Raw genomic sequence first — 18,522 nt, forward strand, 5'->3', positions numbered from 1 at the left:
TTCCTCCCACGGTCCAAAAACACATACTGGTAGGTGGATTGGTGACTCAGAAGTGTCCATAGGTGTGAGTGAATGTGAGTGAATGTGTCAGTGTGTGTCACCCTGCACAGGACTGGTGCCCCCTCCAGAGTGTGTTCTTTCCTTGTGCCCAGTGATTCCGGGTTGGCTCCAGATCCACCGCGACCCTGAACTGGATAAGGGTTACAGACAATGAATGAATGAATGAATGAATGAATGATGTCACATTTACCCATGCAGGTCACCAGTAGTAGGGTGCAATTCAGCATCTGAGCTATCAATCTTTACAACACTAAACTGAAGTCAAGGATATAGTGTATTTGAATGGATTTGTATTCATTGAGTTACAGAGGGATATATAGAAGTGTAGTGCAACATATAAGGAGCTCTCAGGTAAGCTCATGGTCCTCCTGCATTCATAAACATTCATTAACTCTTCTCAAGAATGGCCTTCAACTGAAAGGGACTGGACTGGACAGCACGTTTCATGAGCAGCTGAGTATAGTTACCTCCAGATATGCTCATGTGACATTCCCAGGGCTTTAACAGACTCACCTCTAACCTACACCTGGAATCGTGTTTGTGGACAGCAGCTTGTCGAGAGAATCCCCGGGGTTTTATGGTTGAGCTCCTAATGGGGATTTCTAAACATATCCCTTCAGTCAGATGTACACTGACCAGCCATAACATTAAAATACAAGACAAGACATGGCAGCTTTATTTATATAACACCCTTAAAAGACAGCAAGTGTTGACACGACACAAGAAACATCAAAGGATTTTTAAAACAACAAGTATCTGTTTATTATATACTTGGATAAAATAAAAGGAAAAGACATAATATAAAATCAAATAAAATAAAGCGATAAAAACTATTTGAAGAATTAAAAAAATACAAACAAACAAAGGAATAATAAACTAAAGTAGATCAATGAGAGCACGTTTCCAGCTATAAACAAATGTAAAATTTAGGCAAATAGATAAGTGAAAAGCACTTTGTAAGAACAATTTACAATAGTCCAGACCCCTACAGGACTGCTGGAATTTTTAACCCCTTAGTGTCACTGCTGGAGTATAGTCTACCAACCAAAAACCAATTAGGGGGGGGGTCCTAATAAAGTATGCAGAGCAACAGACAGACTACATTCTGTAATTGTCGAAGTAAAGCTGAGAAAATGAGCGAAGAATAATGAGTGGAGGCTGTTTTTAATATTATGGCTCAATAGGGTAGGTAGGTCTATGTAAATCTCATAAGGCCTTAATAACACTATCTTGTGCATGTTGCATATATGAGGTTTTATGATTTAAAAACAGATGTTTACTAACATGATTCATCTGCCCTGTAGCTTATACTATAGTCAAGATACGAAGCCATGCACTCCCAGGGGTCATTAAACCATGCAAAGCATCCAGAACGTCCAACATAAACCACAGACGCAGCACACAGACGTCAGTTATAAAATACTGAAATGTTCCTTTAAACGAATGGACGTTGTTTCTAAAGCAAGCCTTCACGGCGTGTCGTTTTTCTGTGGGACGTTGGAGAGCTTCAGCCTCTCTTTCTCCTCCTGAGCCGCCGCTGCCTGTCTGTCTCGGACCTCCCCCTCCACGTGGTAACCCACCATCAGCTGATACACCAGGACACCCACGAACGTGCCGAAGAAGGGGGCGAATATAGGCACGAAGAACCAGTACTCTTTTGCCCTGTGAACAGAGAATGAACCCTTTACTCCAGTGAGTGTGACACATCTCTCCTCGTGACAGTCCAGTATTATTTGAGATTATCGTCCAATCCGTAGTTTTAGCGGTTAATAAATACTTCATCATATTAAATCAAGTGAGCTGTTGATGTAACAGATGCATACAATCAGGAGAACATCTGGAAACACACTTTGTTCTTCACACTTACTCACGACAGAGCGGCTACCTTTTTTACTGAGAAAAAACAATTCTTTTAAAGGAACACTATGTAATATTCCTACCTTAGAATTACAGCTTCAAAATCACTGTGACGCTCCACTGAGCTGTAACAGGGAGAATGGAGCCTCTGTGGTTGCTACTCTGGGCTCAGCACTGCAGAAACAGCACTATGTAACTTTTGGAGGAGGGTAGGAAACCACCACCGCTCCCTCCCCTTCCCCACTGAAATAGGTACAGTGTTGTAAAAATGAATTGCACTAGGAGGTGCCCCAGGAGGGACAAACCTAAATCTTACATAGTGTTCCTTTAAATAATAATAATAATAATAATAATGTAATCTTAGTTGCCTAAGAGTTTTGCACAGTACTGTAGATACACAGAAAGACAGACAGACAGAGGGATAGAGACTCACGTGAAGACCTCACTGCCCCAACCAGCGAGGGCAGTAAAGATGCGGGGTCCCAGGTCCCTGGCCGGGTTCACTGCGTACCCAGAGTTAAAGCCCATCGACAAACCAATCACCAGCACCACAAAGCCCACCGTGAAGGCCTCCAGACCCCGGGGGATCGGGTTGTTATAGGGGTCCACGATGGCCAGGATACACACGATCAGAGCCGCTGTGCCAATTATCTGTGGAGGAATCACATACACATCAGGTCTTAAGGTCAGCTTCAGGGTTCCTACCCTCCCCCGAATATTACATAGTGCAGTTTCTGCAGTGCTGAGCCCGATAGAGCAACAACAGAGGTTCTATTCTCCCTGTTACAGCTCAGTGGATCATGAAATTCATTTTGAAGCTTAATTATAAGGTAAAAATATTACATAGCTTTCCTTTAAAAGTGAATGAAAGCTAGTTTTTTTTTTTTTTTTTTTGTTAAAGTTCAACTTAAGCTTTCAATCCCTTAGCAACATCTCAGACCCTCAGAGACAACCTGTGCTTAAGGGCAAGGCCTCCCTGTTCCTCCAGGCTGGAGGGGGTTTCCCTCACTAGGGGAATCCTGATTTCTGTGGTAGCGGAAGCAGACCGATAGTTCTCTCGTGACAACCTGACACTTACTTGGTCGAAGAAGCCATTGACGATGCTGAGATGTTCGGACGGATAAGTGGCGAAGATTCCCGCTGTAGAGTTCTCCCCCAGCACGATCAGACCGCTCTTGTTAAACTCCCACAGCGCATCTGTAAATCAAATCAAAATGGTCATAGTGTTTTTTTACTGGATACAGGTGAAAACATACATCCCGATAATGAACACAGACCCTCTCAACCATCACTTAGCAAGGTGCTAGCCAAGGCAGGCTTCTGTTAGTTGATGTGGCAGAACTGGCAGTAAGTGTTCTCCTCCAAGCGTGTTGAGCTGAGCAGTTGATGTTCTGCCTATTGGAGCTTTTAGAGGATAATGTTTGGAGTTTGCATTTATGAAAACACTGGGTAATTCAACGCATTGTGAATTCCAGTGCTGCTTCTGTCACTTGTAAAGTTCATCTCATGCAACTCACCGAAGTACATGCCGAATATGATCCCCGATCCGAGAAAGGCTCCTAACGTCTGGGACAGAAAGTAGACAGGAAACTTCTTCCATGGCTCTCGACCCAGAATGCAAAGAGCAAACGTCACGGCCGGGTTCAGGTGGCCTCCTACAACAACCAGGAGAGATATATTATTATATTCTATACTACAACGTCCAATGATGTTTATATCCCCTTCAGTGTCAGGACTGAGAATAGTCCGCCAACTAAAAAACACCCAGTCGACAGCGTCCACTGATGAAAGACTCGAGGACGCCCAACACACACTGTGCAGCGACAGATCAGAGCTACTCTGACTTTACATTTACAATATGGACCAATAAGGTAGGAGTGTCTAACAGAGTGAACAGTCAGTGGACACAGTGTTTAAAAACTTGAGCAGCATCTGCTGTGCCTGATCCACTCACACCAGAGTAACCAGTGAACGTTTCTTTGCATCTCCTGCAAAGAATCCACTCTGTAATAGTTGTATAACGTCAGAACTCCAGCAGCACTGCTGTGTCTGATATATATACAACAGTTATACAACAGTTAAGCAGGGAATATGCTGTGCATTTATGATTGTGTAATTTCAGGTCTAACCACTTACTTAATGCTAAATCATTGAACCTAATAAAATTCGGATTTTGTGGAGCTGTGAAGATCTTTAACATAAGCCTCCTATGAAATGTCTTCCATGGTCCGTCAGCTTCTATCTGCAGCGAACACACCCTCCTTAAATCACCGGGCTTGTTTTTTTTAAATGCTACCCAATAAAAGCTAAAATGCAGTAGCTTAGCCTAATCTCTCCATCAAAGTATGACATTTATCAGCACTGTAAAGACACTACTTATGTCTAAAGCTCTGAAGTCTTCCCTAGGGCAACATCACCTCCCAAATCAACAAGGCTTTGAAGGGTTTCACTGCAGCTGCGGCATATTTTCCAAAAAGCTCAGGGCTGTTCTAGTCTAAACTGTCACTGATCACTTTCTTGGAAACCCCTTCCTGGCTTGTTTAGATTTGTCTATCCTCATGTGCTTCAGCAATAGATAGGTTCTGACCACTGCTCTTGACCAGATATTCTTTACTATGTGGCCAGTGAAGGAAAGAGACAAAGGGTGTTTCTAATAAAGTGACCGAGGGTTGAAAAGACAAGGTTTGTGTTTCTAACAAAGTGGCTAGTGCTTGGGAACACAAGGGTTTCTAATAAAGTGGCCAGTGATTAGGTACAATGCGAATGTTTCCAATAAAGTGTCCAGTGAGAGGATGTACAAGTTAGGTGTTTCTAATAAAGTGGCCAAATCAGGTGGAGAAACAAGGTAGGTGTTTCTAATCAAGTGGTCACTACGAGGTACTGCATTCCAGTAAAATGACCAGGGACTGGATCTCGTGGGTATTTCTGATAAATTGGCCAGTGAGTGGAATCACAAAGGAGGTGCATTTCCTAACATTCAGCGTGAGCGCTGACATTATGGGACCCTCAGGAATGGAGGGGCATATGGAGAAATGAGTCAGAACTGTTTAAAGTGGTGGTGACAGGAAGCAGATGTCTGAGGAGTTTAATGCCTCTGGTTCCACCCCTGGTTCCTATCAGAATGTTTATGAAGAAATATGAGCTAGTAACAGTGAACCATATCCCACCATCACACGCTCAATCAATCACTTTGTTTACATCTGGGTGGTGGAATTACTGCTTCCCCAACGGCTGTTGTGCATTGACTCTGTGGGCCACCATAGAAAACCCCTTCTGCACTGAAAGCCTGGATTTTATATTTAATTAAATTGATTAATTACATTGCACTTTATTCACATTTAATAGCTTTACTATGGGTTCACCATCTTGAAGAAGCATGTGGTGCCCCTGAATTTCGCTACACAGAGAGATCAAGTTTAAGGTTTCACCCTTTCCCTGGGCGCCTGCTCACTGCCCCCTTGTGTTCACTAGTGTGTGCGTACATGTGTGTTTCACTGCACGGATTGGGTTAAATGCGGAAAACCAATTCCTCTGTGTGCAAGCACATTGACCAATGAAGTGATTCTGATTCTAACTCTAACAGTGAGAAACAATAACAACAACATTTAGAAGAATCTGTGAAAGAAAAATGGTCTTAAGGCAGTAATCTTGACTGTGTATGAAGCCTAAAGCCCTTACCCGAGACCTGCCCACACACCAGGATCCCCAGAGTGGCGGCGAATCCGAAAGCGAAGTTCACCGTCAGGAACATCCCGTGAGAACCTTCGCTGAGAACCTGCTGGGCGACCGCTCCACAGCCAAACATCTGCAGCAGAGTAGAGTAGAGGGGATGGAATGAGGACACCATCAATAGAGGTCAAATGTAGTAGAACAGTTTAGATCAGGGGTGTCAAACCAGATCCACGGAGGGCCGTGTGGGTGCAGGTTTTCTTTCCAACCACGCAGAAGCCACACCTCATTCCACCTGTTTTTAATCATTCAATCTAATCAATAGATCTTGACTTTCAGTAGTGTGGGGCTTTTGCGTGGTTGGAAAGAACACCTGCACCCACGCGGCCCTCCGTGGATTTGGTTTGAGACCCCTGGTTTAGATATTAAACTTTTAATACCTCAGTGTCTGAACTGAGAATAGTCCGCCAAACAAAAACATCCAGCCGACAGTGTCCTGTGTCACTGATGAAGGTCTACACACACTGTGCAGCGACAGATGAGCTACTGTCTCTGACTTTACATCTACAAGGTGGACCAACGAGGGAGGAGTGTCTGAGAGAGTGGACAGTGAGTGGACACTGGGTTTAAGAACTCCAACAGCACTGCTGTGTCTGATCCACCCCTACCTCTGCAACACGCATTAACACTCCACCACCACGTCAGTGTCACTGCAGCGCTGAGAATGATCCACCACCCAAATCATGCTCTGTGGGGGTCCTGAGCACTGAAGAAAAGGGTAAAAAGGGGCTAATCCTGTATGCACTGAAAATTGTAGAGCTACAAAGTGCTCATAAAATGGACAGTGGGTGTAAAACAAGAGGCCATTTTAATGTTATGGCTGATTTTCGTGTTCCAGACTGTATGCATGCTAAAACTGCTTTTTGACATATTGCTATATGCACACTGTCCTGCCTCTGAAAACAGAGAGAGTCGTTATGCAGGATATAACTTGTGTGGCAAGGGTCAGATGCCAGCGGCAGGTCCAGGGTGTCAGCGCCTAATGGGGAAGCTCGTTACCTCGCTCAGCCGCCAAACAGGGTGAAATGGCATTAGTGAGGGAGCTCCGAGCCGCTTCTGACAAGACAGTGATTCAGTCTGAGCCCCACGGTGGACTAACAAGCTCTCTATAACAGGGAGCACCAGTCTGAGGCAACTATTACACACACATACCCCACCCCCCTCTAAATATAGTGCTACCACTATGGACAGGGCAGTGTCTACAACGATGAATACTGTGGCATTCCCGAGTGTGGGAGGGGCTGAGGAGCTCATGGGGGAGCTTCCAGCATGCTCAGCGGCCACCCTTTTTTGTCACAAGGGCATCTGAGAAATTTTTATTTCAGACTAAGCTGATCACAGAATCAGATTTGTCCGTGCTGTCCTCTAGTACCAGCCTGATATCACCTCTGGCTTCAATTTATGGTGTACCACTGGCATCCAGCCGGATAATTTAAACCAGCCCCACTATTTATTAAAATCCCAGAGTTCCTGAATGGCGCACACACACACCTCCGAAGGTCAAAAGTTCGAAAGAGCCAGGGCTAAAAGACATGCCAAAGTAGAAACAAAAATATAAACAGGACTGTAATATGGCTCTGCGGCCCATCCTCTCAGGACAGGAAATGTTTGCTATTTCCAGAGCCACACTCAGCTCAACGTACCTTCGTTCCGTGCGCCACGGATAAGGAATGTGAAGCATTATCCACACCGTGTGTTTGTGTGGACCTCTGTTCTACCCCCTACAATGCAAGGCTCCCCAGCTACAGCCGAAAACACAGTCTTAGGACATTGTGGTCTGAGCAGAGCTAGGGATTTCTGAATATCACTGTTTGGTGTTATTAAAATTTGCAGCTTCTACTGCCAGAAAAAATAGAAGGAACGTCTGCCAAACACCACCCAAACAATAACTGGACAAGAGGGAGTTTAAGTACAAGCTGCATCGCTTTCGAAAACAGGCTGAAGGGCCCTGTCTCCCTTAGCCCCAGGTACCTTCGGTGGGTATTTCCATTAAAGTGGTGGGTGATGATACTATTAAAGGAACACTATGTAATATTTGTACCTTACAATTACAGATTCAAAATCATTGTGAACACCCAAAAAAAGCTGTAAAAGGGAGAACAGAGCCTCTGTCATTGTTACTCTGTGCTCAGCACTGCAGAGACTCCACTGTGTAACTTGTGGAGGAGGGTAGGAAAGCTCCCATTTCCCTCCCCTTTCACATATTATTCATTAGAGGGCTGTAAAAATTAATTACATTAGAAGGACCCCCAGAAGCAAAAACCCAAACCTTGCATTGCGTTTATTAGCCCATTATTAATGTCCTACTGAAGGCAGACTGCCAACAGATTCTCACAGCAATGCTCCAACTTCCAGTCTAAACCCTTCTGAGAAGAGAAGAAACAGTTACTGCAGTAAAGATGGACACAGCTCTGATTAATATCCCTCGTTTCAGAAGAATCCCTTGATGTGTGAACCATTTTATTTGGATATAGCCTCCTTATGTTTATGGATTCTTATGAAAAACATCTGGTTCCCAGCAACACTTCATGGAATCAAGCAGTGCCTCTAAATATAGTCATTTCATTACCATATTTAATAGAAAGTGGAAGTGAATCTGCGTCCCTGCGCTTCACCTGCGGTTTGAATAATTCATCGCAGAATCATTTGTTTCAAAATCATTAACACATTCCCGTTTTGTTTTCCTAGCCAGAATAATGAGTGCGTTTTGAAGTAATTTACATCGTCATTTACAAAAATAACAATAGCATGTTGTAAAACTGGGAAAAAAACAATGCACATCTGACAACGCATTCCCAGTATTTCATTAAGGACTGTCTCCAAAGGCTGCTCTCACAGCTCTGAGCACTAAGGGACAGTGCTTTCCAGTGATGATGAGGTGAGGACACATGCTCGTCCTGAAATGAAGGGTATTAAAAGGCTAATTGTTTCCTTTTTGCTGCCTTTTCAACTTCTGTTCTTCTGGGACTGCTTTAGACTAGCTGTCTTTACATTGCTGTGATGATCTGATGGCATTCAGCTACATAAACTTCAGTAAGATCAGGTATTGATGCTGGATGTTTAGTTCTGGACTCCTCTGACAGACTGCACTACTCTCCAGGCCAGTGATAATAATAATAATAATAATAATGGGTGACTGTCTGTGAGGAGTGTGGTGTGTTCTCCCTGTGTCTGCGTGGGTTTCCTCCGGGTGACTGTCTGTGAGGAGTGTGGTGTGCTCTCCCTGTGTCTGCGTGGGTTTCCTCCGGGTGCTCTGATTTCCTCCCACAATCCAAAAACACGTTGGTAAGTGGATTGGTGTCTCAAAAGTGTCCGTAGGTGTGAGTGCGTTAGTGAATGTGTGAGTGTGTGTCGCCCTGTGAAGGACTGGCGCCCCCTCCAGTGTGTGTTCCTGCCTTGCACCCAGTGAGGCACAGGGAAACCTGCCTCTCACTGAAAGGATATATATATATATATATATATATATATTTTTTTTTTTTGCAGATATTGAATCTCCAAAAAAAAAAAAAGAATAATTACACATAATTTACTGAGGTTTAATCACAAAAACAAACCTGACTAGTCAAAAATTTTAATAAAATAAAAATAATAAATAGTGTCATAAATGATATGAAACACAGAAACTAGGACAAATATAGAGGAAATCCACATGTTTCCTGTTATTAAAAATGGAAATCAAATCAGAATTGCCCACAGCAGCCCTAAAGATGATCTTTACTTATATGTTCTTTTACTGTAGGAATTTAATGTGATATCACTATGTACAGCACATTTATGCTACTGAACGTTTCGACACCTGCCTGTGTCCCAGAGTGTGTTGGGCATAGGTGCTCCTGCAAATTTTATAGCAAAGCTCCCTCATTATATAGGGGAGTTTGCGTGTTGCACGATGTCACGCAGCGCGACTGACAGTGTGTCATCTCTGGTAGGCATCATTATCCATTTCTTGCCTTCTACACAATCCTATTGCACCGCATTGGCTCCAGTGTCCTAACGTCCAGTGAGCTGGAGGCATGTCCGGATCTTAATTGCCTATTAGCTTCACCGGGGTGCACTAAAGAGCACGCTTCTAGAAAAACTACACTGACCTCTGCTGACCTCAGTGTCCAGCTCCCACAGATCCTGATGGACACTTGACACATGTACAGAGCCCCATATGTGTCATATTGTACGTGATATGAACATTATCTTATTTATTTACTCGTTTGAGGCATTTTAGCAGATGATTATATTCAGAACAAGTTACGGTTTGGAGTGTTGCCCACGGACTCTGGCCCAATGCCTCCAGTCCCCGTGAAAACAGTGCTTAAGGTCAAGTAGAGATTCCCAACTCCCCCCCAGGGGAAATGCTTCTGAAACCTCAGGTTTTTTTAAGTGTGGTGATGTGGTTGGAAAAAAGCAGTCTTTCCTGCTTCAGCGTGTTTCTCTCCTTTTTACCTGAGGAGCTGGTAAACGCTGGGGGATTCTGTCTTGATTTTGAATCTTCTGTTCCACCTTAAGACATGTTCAAACTTTGGAATAAGTTGTAAATTTAGAACACTATTTAAGGTGGAATTTTAAGATTGCAAATAAGCAGCATAAAGGTCTGATTTAAGGTGAACTAGACAATTGCACAAGTGCCAATAAAATAAAAAGAAAACAAAGTCTGTACATGTGCCTGAATGTAACTGCTTACCATTTAAGGTGGGATTAAAAATCCAAGAACTGAATATAAAAAAATACCTACCTAGTTGTTTCACCATTTAAGGTGGACTTAAAAATTCTAAAACAACATAAAAAGCAACAAACCAGATCTTTATAACTGCTATGCGTGGACAGAGCATTGTTATAGTTAATGCCAGAGTGGGGACCAGAACCCCGGTGTATGGAAGGTAGCAGTGTTATCCACTATGTTCTTCCAGAACATACTTCCTGACTGGAAATGTAGTTGACAAGGTTTTGTCTTTTCCACCGTACTGTAAATAAACCACCATACTGAATTCAAAGCTGTGATTGTTGTTTGTTTTTTTAATAAAGAATTAGCTATAAACTGTGGAGACTGGCCTGGGTGCTTCCTTTATGCTGATTGATTAAAAATAAGCAGAAAAAACATGTGGTTTAGTGAAAAAATGGGACTTTCTTGGAGTCAGGAGTATTTTTGTAAATGCTATATTGGGAATTTATCCTCTTCCTTGTTATTATTTTTATAAATCAACTCTGATTTTATGGACCCGCTTGTATTTCTTTTTTAATAAGGAAGGCATGCACTTCTTCAAAGTCAAAAGTCACCAAAGACCCATGGATCCAAGACTCACTAATTCCAGACGGTCCAGTCACGCAGTGCCCAGTGAACACACAGTGAGCAGATCTTTTTTTTTTTTGTAAGTCATCTTCACGGTTCGGAATCACTTTCTAGCTGAAGGATTTTACATGGAATGCTCCTCGGAGCCACAAAGTGGGAGAGGACGAGATGGACACCCCTGTCGGACCCTAGGTTTCTGCTCACCTCAGAAATCCCTTGTCATATTTCAGACCTTTAGATCCTATTTACTGTGGAAAGAGGAGCATAAGTGACATGCGGAAACATGTTTAGTGTCTGATTTTTCTTTATTATAAGGTGGAGCAACGAGGCTGATGTTGCTAGGCAATTAAAGCTTATTTAATATACAGCTGGTGCCAACAGTGAACCACCACACATGCAGGAATAGTGGGTTAACATCCCAAAATATTTACTCAGTAACTCAAATATGCATTTCCTCATGATTTGGAGATACTTGAAGTGAGTTATTAAAGCAATATTTTTTATTTCTTGTTTTCTCCTGGTGTTATCTCTGGGGTAATTCATTTTTACAGCACTGCACTGAAATCAGTGCGAAGGAGAGTGAGGGGTAGTTTCCTACCCTCCTTCAAAAGTTACATAGTGCTGATTCTGCAGTGCTAAACCCAGAGTGGTCACAACAGAGGCTCTTCTATCCCTGCTACAGCTCAGTGAGTATTCACAATGATTTGGGAAGATAAGCCATTATTATGAGTTACTACTCGCAATTCATGACTAATTGTTGAGATCTAAACAAGGGTAAATGGAACCAGACGTCCAATGCTTAAAAGGCATTTTAAATCTAAATAAAAATGATATTTTCTTCAGATTTCCCACTATTTTCCATCAGTATTATTCCACGTAAAGCCCTTTAGAGGGTTGGAGGTCCCTGCTGGTTATTGATATATAAATAAAACATGGAAATGTCTGGTTCCATTCACCACCACTGTAAAGAAATAGGCTACAAACCTGTATGTTTCTCTACAATCTACCATTTTACACCAAGTCACTCTCCATCCCTGTGTTTAAATCTCAACACCCAAATTAGGGAGGAATTTCAAAAACTGATGAATCTATGCTGTCATTTTTAAGGTTTTTCTCCATGTTGTCTATGTGTTATTAGAACAAACGAAAGACCTACGCCAACAGCCCAAACAAAGAACAAATTCACCTTGACATGACATAAACCTTACGCCTTTGCTTTGTAGAAGCAACCCTCTTTTCATATGTCCACCTACACCACCTACAGCAGTGAAGCCCCACCTGCTCACACCGAACTCATAAGGAGTGCTCTGACTGCTTCTCGAATGAGGCACAAACTCTACACATCTGTAGAAAAAAGACCTGTTTAAGTTGCTACTTATAAAGAGCATGATGAGAATTTAATTAAATAAACAATATATATCACTATATAATGGAGGTCACATGACCTCTATAAAAATCTGAAAACATCTGTATGGAAATGGCCCTCAAGAGGAAATATATATATATATATATATATATATCATATAGGCTTTTTAACTTACCGAGAAAAACAACAGCTGTTTTATTGAAATGGATTACAACTGGATTTTAATACAAACACACAAATACACACAATCTTGTATCTGTGCATTTTGGGGACATTACTTCAGTCCATTACATTTTCTGTAAGTATTATTCACTTAATCCTAACCCTAAACTTGACCCCAACTTTAATCCTAACCCCAAACCTAACCTTAACCTTAAGTCAACCTTAAAACCTTATGTCTTCATCTTAAAATAGAATTATTGACATTGTGGGGACCACCAGGGAATACAATTTATTTCCAGTAGACACACACACACACACACACACACACACACACACACACACACACAATTCTTCAAACGTAGACCTCATGCAAAAAATAACAGCAATTTTAGGGCACAGGCCAAAACCAAAATTAAGAAAATGTCACAAAGTATTATATAGGCTCTTTAACTTACATTTAAAGATTGTTAAATGCACTTATGCATATATGTGGCAAACAAACTACACTAACAATTGTAAGGTATGGGTCCTTTAATATAAGAAGAGTAGAGCTAGAGGACAAAAAAACCTAAAAATCCAAAAATTATAAACAATGAAATGGGCCCTTTAACTTACATCAATGAGTCAAACTCATTGCTAAAACAAACAAACCAATAAACACACACACATCAGCATAGTGTCTCACCACTAAAATGAGGGTGCCAAGACATTCGGCCAGGGCCTGGCGCGTCAGCAGGTTCCGGATCTGCAGAGTCTGCGCCAGTTTCTCCAGGAGAACCTTCTGCCTTCCCATGATGCTTGGGTGGAGGGGAGGAAAAAGAAGGATAAAGGGCCTGTGGTGGAGGTGTAGAAAGTCTCACTCTGAATAACAGTGGGGCAGGAATCCCTGCCTTTTTAAAGAGAGGAGGGAAAAAACACACAGATACTAAACACAAAACTAACTGTCCTCCTCCACCTTTAACCCCTCCCTCTCTCCGCCTTTCTGCCTCTCTGCCTCCACCTTCATCTCCCGCACACCGTGTGCTTTCTGTCTTCAGCTTCTTTTGGGTGCATTTTGTGTTGTTTTTGTTTTGTCTGCGTCTGCTCCGTCTCGGTGTGGTACATTCCTTTCACCATTTGAACCAGATCGCTTCTGTGCTCCAGTTTAATAATAAAAAAAAAAAAAATCATAACTTTTTACAGGCAGTTTAGTCCTTAAAATAGAAGAGCTTCTCCAGGACACAGGAGTAGGTCCCTGTTTTCCAGTCCAGGCTCGGTCCTCTGTGTCCATAGCCTATGATCAGTCACCACGGACAATAAATTCCACACTCATCCCTGTACTTAGAAAAGAATAGGAACCTCTGTGGCGTCAAACGCTCACAAAAAAGCTAGTGAGTTTAGTTTCCAGTCTGAATCCTGTATTCATTTACACTCCACTTCCAAATATGAGTGGAAACCCCTTATTATCAGCAAAGGCCACTGTGGGAAAGTCAAGGGGACGCTGTGGAGCAGCTGCACACGTGCTTAAGGTCACTTTAGACCATTTGTAGAAGGCTACAAAGCCTCCTCTAGGACTGGGCAGAGGGGGCATCACACAGTAGCTCCACCTACAAAAATGTGTGTTTGGACTGTGGGAAGAAACCCGAGTAGACACAGGGAGAACACAGACAGTGACCCGATGTGAGGATCAAGCCCGCACCCCGAGACGTTGGAACTGTGTGGTAGCGACACCACCTGCAGCGCCACCATGCTGTAGGTTGTACAGAGTACAAACTGTTACTGCAGGAAAAGGGCACAGACTCCCTGTCGAGACCCTCAATCCTGAAGGAATGTTTTAATGAGCAGGTGTCCACAACCTTTGGGTCACGTCAGACCGCAGCTCTAATTTCAAAAAGTCAGTCACAGAGGGTTTGTCAGCGTTGTCCGTTACCCCAAAAGACTTTCCTGAATTTACTGATAGTGTTATGCAGAGAAGAAGTGTGAAATACCTCAACAACTTGGCGTGCAACAACTTGTTGGATTAATTGCTGGTGCTTCGCTGTCAGATTGAACTCCTCCCTGCTACAGTTGTTTAAGATGTTCACTTAAACATTTCCCCAGTCTTAAAGGGATCGTATTCTCCTCCTTTTTCCATAATGGAGCACAAATAAAACACATGTGGCCTGCTTTGGTCAGTCCCCCGTCTAAACACCCCTGTTCAGAATGGTCGCTTTCAGCACCTGTTCCTTTAAATGATAATGAGCCACTTGCTGTTCACCCCAACCCCGAGTGCACAGCAGTGAGGAGCAAAGCCGTTTTGGCTCAGTTCTCTTTTTTTTCCTTTCTCGTTTTCACTGTTTTTACTCAGTGTTCTGATTTCTCCATGCTGGTTATGTCTGTTTTGTTGTGTTTAACCTCGTCTTTTGTGCTCTCACATAAAGGCAGGTCCAACAATGTGATTGGACAGACTCAGATGAGGGGGCGGGGCAATCCTAAAGTCTCTGTACTTGACGTCAGAGGTGGAGCAGATTCAAAACCGCTCATTTTTATCCCATGTTTTCAGATTTAGCAGCACGCAGAAAATGAATTGGCGGCCTTGTTTTACAGTGTGTGGGTTGGTGAGCTCCTGATTCACACTTTAATGTTCACATGCACTGAAGAGGTTAAAATTTTATAGTATGTCCCCTATTAAATCACACTTGCCTCAACTCATTTTTGGAATGGAATCTGGAGTTTCATAGGACCTCCATAGAGCTTCAGAAGTGAGCTCCTTAGTCTAAATTCAGTCCACTCCCCTGTCTTCTGAAGTGCTCTCCCAGCTCTAACACACCCAGCTCACCTCAGGAAGGGCTTGTTTCTGCAGGACATCCACTTCAATTCAATTCAAATGCATTTGTCTAGCACTTTTTACAAAGGGCGTCGTCCCCAAGCAGCTTTACAGAAATCCGGGCCCATGCCCCAGGAGAGTAATCCAAGCTGAGAGCGGCAGGAAACATGGGAACACATTAACTGTGAAGCAGAGTTTGTCAGACTCCACCTACATAAGCCCTTCGTGTCAACTGACCCAAACCTTCCTATACATTTATAAGGTCTTCCAGCATGTGTTTGTTATCATTAAAGATGCACTGAATCATCACATTTGCATGTAGCTGGTAAACAAAAAGTCATAACGCTAATAGTCCACACTTGCTGTCCACATTATCAACCCTACTGACCAAATAGATGCAGTTTCTGAATATTTTGTTCCTTACTCTCCACTCTATTAAGCCCCTTTCACACATGTACTGTAACCTAGATATGTTTCAGAGTTTACCTGGTGGGCAACATTTGCCCTGGACTTTACGCAAACTGTGTCCTGCTAGCACCCTATTAAAGACTCCAGCCAAAATCTGAGTGAGCGCATGTGTGAATGGAGCCTCTAATGTCCCGGAGTATCTGCTACACAGCCTAATGCCTAAAGTATGCTGAGCATTTCCTGCTGCGAGAACGCGTCTAAAACAGAAAACCGCTGTGTGCTGCATGTGTCAAAGGACCACACCGAGACATCTTTGGACATGATACTGTTCTCAGTCCCTCAGTTACATTGAAGGGTTTAAAAACTCCAGCAGCACTGCTGTGGCTGACCCAGTTTTACCAGCACAACACACACTCACACACCACCACCGCAGCATTGAGAATGATCCACCACCCAAATCATCCCTACTCTGTGAGAGTTCTGAGCATTTAGGAAGGACAGGAATGTCTGTATGAAAGAAAGAGAGAGAGAGAGAGAGAGAGAGAGAGAGAGAGAGAGAGAGAGAGAGAGAGAGAGAGTTGGCCAGCTATGTGCAATTAGTGCTCTGGTTAATTATCCCTGCTCTCAGAGTGGCTAAGAGGAATGTAATGTTCATGACAGCCTCCATTTTCTCTGGACGCTTTATTTCACTGACACTGCTCTTTTGTGGACTGTGGTCACTCTCGCACGTTTGTCTTTTTTTTCTTTTTCAGAAAAGCTCTGGAAGCTTCGGGAGGTTTGGCTCAAACTCAGAAAGTGCATATTTTCATCTGGAAAAATACCTAAATAAATAAACCCAGCGCCACACTAAAGGAGTGTGTTATGGAAATGGAAAACAGGCCATTGTAAATACCCAGCGTCTACTCTGACACACTGTTTTTGTACCTGCACCAAACGGGTCGCATGCCATGCGCAGGAGGTGAAAAGGTCAAAAGCTGGACAGTTGTTATCACATCTCGGAGGATAAGATCCAAGCCCAGGTTCATACAGAGCTTAGTTAACCCTGGAGGCCAGGCGACTTCTTTAATCCGGTTTGTATGGGGTCAGTTATATGTCTTTCCCTATATGACCACCCTTCCTCTACATCTCTGTTCCTTGGGCATGTTTCCCAGACACAAATTAAGCCTAGTCTCAGACTAAATTAAGCCAGAAACCCAGGCTCATGCTCATGTCAAAGTGAAACACTGTCAGTGGAGTTTGAGGAGGAATTCTCTTCATTTCTCATAAAGCCTTAATTCAAAGGTTGAGACGTAAACAGTGTCTTTCAGAGTGTTTTTTGTATTTATATATTATTATTATAAGTAACACTAGGTAACATTTTGACCTTAAAATGACATTATGTGCGATCCCTCTGATGATCTTCTGAGCTGTACCAGGGAGAATAGAGCCTCTGTTATTGTTACTCCGGGCTCAACACTGCAGAAACTGCACTATGTAACTTTTAGAGGAAGGTAGGAAACCACCCCTCCCTCTCTCACTCCATCTCCCCCTTGATTTCAGGACAGTGCTGTAAAAGTGAACTACAGGGTGGGCCCTTTATATGGATACACCTTAATAAAATGGGAATGGTTGGTGATATTAACTTCCTATTTGTGGCACATTAGTATATGGAGGGGGTAAACTTTTCAAGATGGGTGGTGACCATGGAGGCCATTTTGATGTCGGCCATTTTGGGTCCAACTTTTGGTTTTTTTTTTAAATGGGAAGAGGGTCATGTGACACATCAAACGTATTGGGAATTTCACAAAAAAAAACAATGGTGTGCTTGGTTTTAACGTATGGTATGGTGTGGTATATGGGGTACAAAGATAGTGGGGCCATTCTTCATCAATGGAAACCTCAAGGCCACTGGATATGAGAAATTACTACATGATGATGTGTTTCCCTCTTTATGCACTGAAGCCAGCATGTTCCCTGAGTTTTTCCAGCAAGATGGTGCACCACCACATTATGGGTGTCAGGTCTGAGCATTCCTAGAGGAACAGTGGATTGGTCGTTGTGGGCCAGTTGAATGGCCCCCAAGGTCTCCCGATCTGACCCCTTTAGACTTTTATCTTTGGGGTCATCTGAAGGCAATTGTCTATGCTGTGAAGATACGAGATGTGCAGCACCTGAAACTACGGATACTGAAAGCCATTGCTAGCATTTCTCCTGCAGTGTTGCTATCAGTGTGTGAAGAGTGGGAGAAGAGAATCCTAGTGGTAAATGGAACTAGACGTCTCCATGTCTTACAACACAAATCCTGTATATTTACGCTCCACTACCACCTAAAATTGCCCTGTGATGGCCTGGAGCCCTGTCTATGCCGTGTTACTGAGCCTAGCCTGATCAGGATGAAGCAGCTACAGAAGACGAATGAATGAATGAATGAATGAATAAGGAGGTCCTAAGGATTCTTGGAGTACAAAGCTGAGCTACGTTGGCAATGAAGGATATACAGGAGCTTTCTACTTTCAGACACAAAGAGAACGAATCAGGATTTGAGGAATGTGTTTTTCTTTTTTTTTTAATCTTTGCTGAAGTGCTCACATATGTTTGAAACAGTTTCGGCCTGAAATCAAACCTTTTCGAACCTCTGCTCCTTTATATAAGCTTACATAAGCAAGGATAGCTCCACCATTTCCATGTCCCATTTGCCACACGGGATAACGACACCTGAGCAGACCAACACAGGCAACAAATTGGGTCACTTCTGGTTGGCATGCAGTGTGGCACTGACTGTGTAAGTGTCCCACATACACGTACTACCTGGGTACGTGAGGAAAAAGTCAAAACCTTAAAGACGACTGGTCATAGTTCCTGCATAACTATCGTGTTAACTTTAATTCCGGATCG

The 18,522-nt window shown here is 43.0% G+C and overlaps 1 protein-coding gene across 1 annotated transcript; it reads right to left on the minus strand.

The window, feature by feature from the left end:
- Window positions 1–859: 859 nt before the first annotated feature.
- On the minus strand, window positions 860–13,321 carry aqp3b (aquaporin 3b). Its single transcript, XM_066645435.1, has 6 exons — window positions 13,141–13,321; window positions 5,596–5,722; window positions 3,435–3,572; window positions 2,996–3,114; window positions 2,351–2,568; window positions 860–1,722 (listed from the first exon to the last, which is right to left on the minus strand). Exons 1-6 carry the CDS (start codon window positions 13,246–13,248, stop codon window positions 1,530–1,532), a joined length of 903 nt encoding a protein of 300 aa, XP_066501532.1. The 5' UTR covers window positions 13,249–13,321; the 3' UTR covers window positions 860–1,529.
- Between the last annotated feature and the right edge of the window lie 5,201 nt (window positions 13,322–18,522).

This window comes from Hoplias malabaricus, chromosome 15, assembly GCF_029633855.1.
Source record: "Hoplias malabaricus isolate fHopMal1 chromosome 15, fHopMal1.hap1, whole genome shotgun sequence".
Classification (NCBI taxonomy): Eukaryota; Metazoa; Chordata; class Actinopteri; order Characiformes; family Erythrinidae; genus Hoplias; species Hoplias malabaricus.